Source organism: Natator depressus, chromosome 1 (genome assembly GCF_965152275.1).
Source record: "Natator depressus isolate rNatDep1 chromosome 1, rNatDep2.hap1, whole genome shotgun sequence".
Taxonomy (NCBI): domain Eukaryota; kingdom Metazoa; phylum Chordata; order Testudines; family Cheloniidae; genus Natator; species Natator depressus.
Window position 1 is genome coordinate 8,513,014 of NC_134234.1, and position 5,646 is coordinate 8,518,659.

General features: G+C 47.1%; 1 protein-coding gene across 1 annotated transcript; it reads right to left on the reverse strand.

Moving 5' to 3' along the window:
- Nucleotides 1-673: 673 nt before the first annotated feature.
- On the reverse strand, nucleotides 674-1,672 carry LOC141980981 (olfactory receptor 52K2-like). The gene has a single exon (XM_074942789.1). The coding sequence runs from the start codon at nucleotides 1,670-1,672 to the stop codon at nucleotides 674-676; it is 999 nt and encodes a 332-aa protein (XP_074798890.1).
- Between the last annotated feature and the right edge of the window lie 3,974 nt (nucleotides 1,673-5,646).

Below are 5,646 nucleotides of genomic sequence, written 5' to 3' on the forward strand. Positions count from 1 at the left end.
AGAGGCTTCCTTGTACAGAGTTCCTGTGCTAGTGGTTTCTTCCCTCGGTGGGTGTTGACGACAGCAATTAACGCTGTCTGGCTACACCATTGACATACCTGACAGGCTAGTTTTGGGTGTTTCCAGCCTCACATCACACACATAGCACGATTTCATAACTTCACATACAATGATCGCACATACAACCCAAGGAGATATCAATGTTTAGCAGATCAAGACTTTTAGAATGATAGCTCACAGGGAATATTTTGTACAAAACGTACCATAATTACATCACCATGGTCAATATGGGGTGCTTCGGAGTGCAGAGTATCACAGGGATGATCCAGAGAGTGAAAGGGGGAGGAGAAGAGAGGAGAGAGTTGCAGATGGGGCCTTGAGGGGAAGACGTAGAGCAGGGGTGGAACCTGGGGGAAGAGGCAGGGCAGAGGGGTGGGGAATCAGGCTTCCAGTTACCAGGAATGAGAAAGGCAGCAACCCTATGAGTTGCACATAGACAGATTTGCCAATTTATCATTCTGACACAGCACGGTAAGGTCAGGAAGGGATTTTATGTCTCTATGACTGGCCAGTCAGTAATTCAGGGAAGAGGGCCCAGCACCATGTCACCAGCCAGCCCTGCATGGAGCTCAACCTGAGAGCCAGAGCACCAGACTGCAACCAGGAGAAAGCTTTAGGTCCCTTTATGAGTAAAGAGCTGGAGCAGCCTATCCCGGATCTCTTGGGTCCTCACCCCATAGATGATGGGGTTTAACATGGGGGACGCCAGGAGACACATGTTGTCCATGAGAACATGGAAATACAGGGCCATATTGTGTCCAAACCTTTGCGTGATGGTGGAGAAGATATGTGGGGTGTAAGAGGCTAAGATGACACAGAGATGGGAGCTGCAGGTCCCAAAAGTCTTGAGGCGGGTGTCCTTTGTTGGGAGGCTGAAGATGGCCCTGAGGATCTGGGTATAGGACACGGCAATACAAAACACATCCACACTGGTCATCAAGAATGCCACAGAGAGGCTGTAGTAACTACTGATGCGGATGTCGGTGCAGGCCAGCTTCACTACAGCTATGTGCTTGCAGTATGTGTAGGGAATGATGTTGGTTCTGCAATATGGCCACCTCCTCACCAGGAAGGGATAGGGCAATATGAACATGACGCCACGCAGCACCACGGCCAGGCCAATTTTGGCCACCACAGGGTTTGTCAGAGTGCTGGAATGTCTCAAGGGATCACAGATGGCCACGTAGCGATCAAAAGCCATGGCCACAAGGATCCCAGACTGCATCACAGAGAAGCTGATAAGGAAGTACATCTGGGTGAGGCAGGCACTGAAATGGATCTCCCTGGAATTGAACCAGAAGATGCTCAGCATTTTGGGTAGGACGGCCGTAGACAGGACCAGGTCGGTGACGGCCAGCATGCAGAGGAAATAGTACATGGGCCCATGGAGGCTTGGCTCCCTCTTCACGATGAACAGGATGGTGAAGTTCCCCAAGATGGCTAAGGTGTACATGGTGCAGAAGGGAATGGAGATCCAGACATGGGCTGCCTCCAGGCCAGGAATTCCCAGCAGGATGAAGGTGGACGGGTTTGTGAAATCGGTTGAGTTGGAATCTGACATGGTGTAGGGGAGAAGGTGTCCAACACTGAGCCAGAACGGTGTTTCCTGCATAGACCGTACGTTCCCCTGACTTCCTGTATAGCCCTGGGGCTAGCGTGATGGTCGCAGGACAAATGTCTGGATGGAGAGACAATGTTAATATGAGACACTACATGCACAACTGGAAGCTCTTCTCATGGATGAAGCCGATTGGTCGCTCTTCACACACGGAGAAATGACATTTTCATTATTCAGATAAATGAATTATGAACAATTGACCCTACTAATGTCAATTCCATATTTTATGGTGCTCCTTTCATCAATAATTCCACACATCGTGGTGTGGGAAACTTTAATAGGCACCAGCAGGAAACACGAGTGGATACTGGTTTCCCTCATTGTGCCTTAGGCCTTATCTACACTGACAAGTTTTTTTTGCCAAAAGGCAGCATTTGGTGAAGAAATAGTAGAGGTGTAAACATTACACAGCCGCTTTTGACAACGGAACTCCCCAGTTTCAGTGATATAATAAAGGCACCTTAACGAGAGTTGTAAGGCTTTTTACTCAAAAGTTTTGTCACTGAAGTGCCAGTGTAGACACCGTGCTTGACTTCATTGCTGTAATTGGCCTCCTGAAGGCATCCCACAATGCCCATCCTAACCATTCTGGTCAGGAGTTTCAACTCTGCTGCCCTGCATCCAGGTAAATACTTTCCACTCCTCCTCCTTTAAAGGCCCAGGAATTTTGAAATTCCCCTTCCTGTTTGCTCGATGTGGAGTGTTCACATCACATCTTCCCAGGTGGCCATGATGGCTCTATGCAGCAAATGGTCTCCAGCTTGGACCACTATGGAGCTGCTGGATCTGCTCAGTGTTCGGGGAGAGGAGGCTGTGCAGTCCCAGCTGAGCTCCAGCTGTAGGAATTTCAGTACCTTGGGGAAGATTTCTTGTAGCTTGCGGGAAAAAGGCTATGATCAGGAGAAGCTGAAGTGCAGAGCAAAGGTGAAGGAGCTGAGGCACGCGTACCAGCAGGCAGGGAGGCAAACAGTCGCTCCTGTGCTGTGCCCCAGACCTGCCATTTTTATCAGGAGTTGGACGCTATCCTTGGCAGCGACCCAACTTCCACCACCAAGAGCCCTGTGGATACTTCGGTGGGGCTGGAGCTGATGGAAATGGACCTAACCCAGAGGAGGAGGTCATCGATGAAGAGATGGAGGCATTAGAAGATGTGGAGCCCATGCCGGGGTTGCCCAGTGCTATGTCCAGTCAGGAGCTGTTCTCCTCTCTGGAGGAGTCCAGCCAGTCTCGTCAGTCACAATCAGGTGAGCTAGAAGCAGGAGAAGAGACCCCTGGAAAGTGGTTTTGTTTTGTGAAGTGCAGAGTTGTGGGTTGAGGGCAGAGAAATGTACAAGGCTGGCTGTGTTTGAGTGTGCTGGGCCTTTCCCCAAGCAGCTAGGCAGTATGGCAGAACAGGGTGTTGATGCACACTGAGATTTCACTGGAATCCTCCAGAGAGATCTCTAGGAAACCTTCCAGCAATGTGGGTGTTTGTAGTGGGGTTCTACAGGGATCAGTTCTAGGCCAGATGCTATTCAATATTTTCATCAATGATCTGGAAGCAAATAGAAAATTGTTGCAAGTAAAATTTGCGGACTACCCAAAGATTGGCAGAGTGGTTACAATGAGGAGGCCAGGGCAGGCATACTGATTGATCTGGAGCATTTGTTGAGTTGGGCCCATGCAAACAAAATGTTTTAATACAGTCAAATACAAAGTGATCCTCTTGGAACAGGGAATGCAGGCCCGACCCCCAGACTAGGGCACTGTATTATGGAATGCAGGGACCCTGAAAAGGATTTAGGGGTGACTGTGGACAACTAATTCATTGTGAGCTCCCGGTGTGATGCTCTGGCTAAAATGGCTAATGCGATCCTTGGATGCATAATCAGGGGAGTGATGAGTTGGATCACGGGAAGGATTTTACCTCTGTACATGGCATTGATGAAACCGACTGTGTGAAGTTCTGGGGTCCCCATTTCAAAAAGGATTTTGAAAAATTGGAGAGGGTGCAGAAAAAAACCACAAAAATGATTGGAGACTGGAGAAGATGCCTGACAGAGAAAGATTAAAAGAGCTTCATCTATTTATCTCATCAAAAAGACAATCAAACAGAGACTTCCATGGGGAGAAAACAGTGGGTGCTAATGGGCTCTGTAATTTAGTTTAGAAAGGCAGAGGAAGACCCAATGGCTGGAAGCTGAAGCCAGACAAATTTCAACTGGAAATAAGGTCCAAATGATTAGCACTCAGGGTGATTAACCGTTGGGACAAACTGCAAAGGGAAGTGGTGGATTCTCCAACTCCCCATGTCTGCAGATCCAGACTGGATGCTTTTCTCGAAGATCTGCTTGAGGGCTTGTCTACACTTAAAACACTACAGCAGCACTGCAAAGCACCGAAGTGTAGACACTACTTACATGGATGACAGGGGTTCTCCCATCAGCACAGGTAAATCACCTCCCCGAGAGATGGTAGCAAGGTCAATGGAAGAATTGTTCCATCGACCTCATGCTGTTTACATCCGGGTTAGGTTGATATAGCGACATGTCTCAGGGGTGTGGATTCTTTTGCTATTGCAAAAAAAGCAAATGCAATTTTGGGTTGCATTAACAGAGGCAAAGCAAGCAAGTTATGGTAGGTGATAGTACCTGTCAAGGTTCCTTCCCACTCTGAACTCTAGGGTACAGATGTTGGGACCCACATGAAAACCTCCCAAGCTTACTTTTACCAGCTTAGGTTAAAAATTCCCCAAGGTACAAACTATTTTACCTTTTGCCCTTGGACTTTCGCTGCCACCACCAAACATTTAACCGGTTTTATTTTATTAGGAAAGAGCCCATTTGGAAACGTCTTTCCCCCCAAAATCCTCACCAAAACCTTGCACCCCCCTTCCTGGGGAAGGTTTGATAAAAATCCTCACCATTTTGCATAGGTGACCACAGACCCAAACCCTTGGATCTTAGAACAATGAAAAAAGCATTCAGTTCTTGAAAAGAAACATTTTAATAGAAGAAACAGTAAAAAGAATCACCTCTGTAAAATCAGGATGGTAAATACCTTACAGGGTAATTAGATTAAAAACATAGAGAATCCCTCTAGGCAAAATCTTAAGTTACAAAAAGACACAAAGACAGGAATATTCATTCTATTCAGCACAGAATATTTTCTCAGCCATTTAAAGAAATCATAATCTAACGCATATCTAGCTAGATTACTTACTAAGTTCTAAGACTCCATTCCTGTTCTGTCCCCGGCAAAAGCATCACACAGACAGACCCCGACCCTTTGTTTCTCCCCCCCTCCAGCTTTGAAAGTATCTTGTCTCCTCATTGGTCATTGTGGTCAGGTGCCAGCGAGGTTATCCTAGCTTCTTAACCCTTTACAGGTGAAAGGGTTTTTCCTCTGGCCAGGAGGGATTTTAAAGGTGTTTACCCTTCCCTTTATATTTATGACACGCCCCCCAAATCACAGATAAGGTGAAACGCTGGCTGGGATTTCTTCCTGGAGCTCTAGAAAAAAACAGAGTTAAATAGACACATGCACCTCTAAATATACTACCAAGTATATAAAGACTAACAATAATTTCCACATCTCAAGGATGATTTTAACCAGTTGTTATTTCCCGGGGCGGTATGAAGCCACTGTAGCGCAGCATGGTCGGTTTGCAGGTGGAAAAGCCATCCCCAAACATATGGGTGTAGCTTTTCCAGAGCGGAGACAATGGTGTAACATTCTTTTTCACTGACTGACCAGTTGCTTTCCCTCTCAGACAGCTTCTTGCTGAGAAACATTACAGGGTGGAATTCTTGATCCGGTCCTTCCTGCATTAAAACTGCTCCCACACCATGCTCGGATGCATCGGTGGTTACTAGGAAGGGTTTGTCAAAGTCTGGGACCCTTAGTGCAGGGTCAGACATGAGTGTCGCTTTAAGCTGGTTAAAGGCCTTCTGACACTTTTCGGTCCACTGAACGGCATTTGGCTGTTT

Bases quoted from the DNA above. Each gene is read 5' to 3' on its own strand.
- LOC141980981 (XM_074942789.1), bottom strand. From the start codon at position 1,672: ATGCAGGAAACACCGTTCTGGCTCAGTGTTGGACACCTTCTCCCCTAC.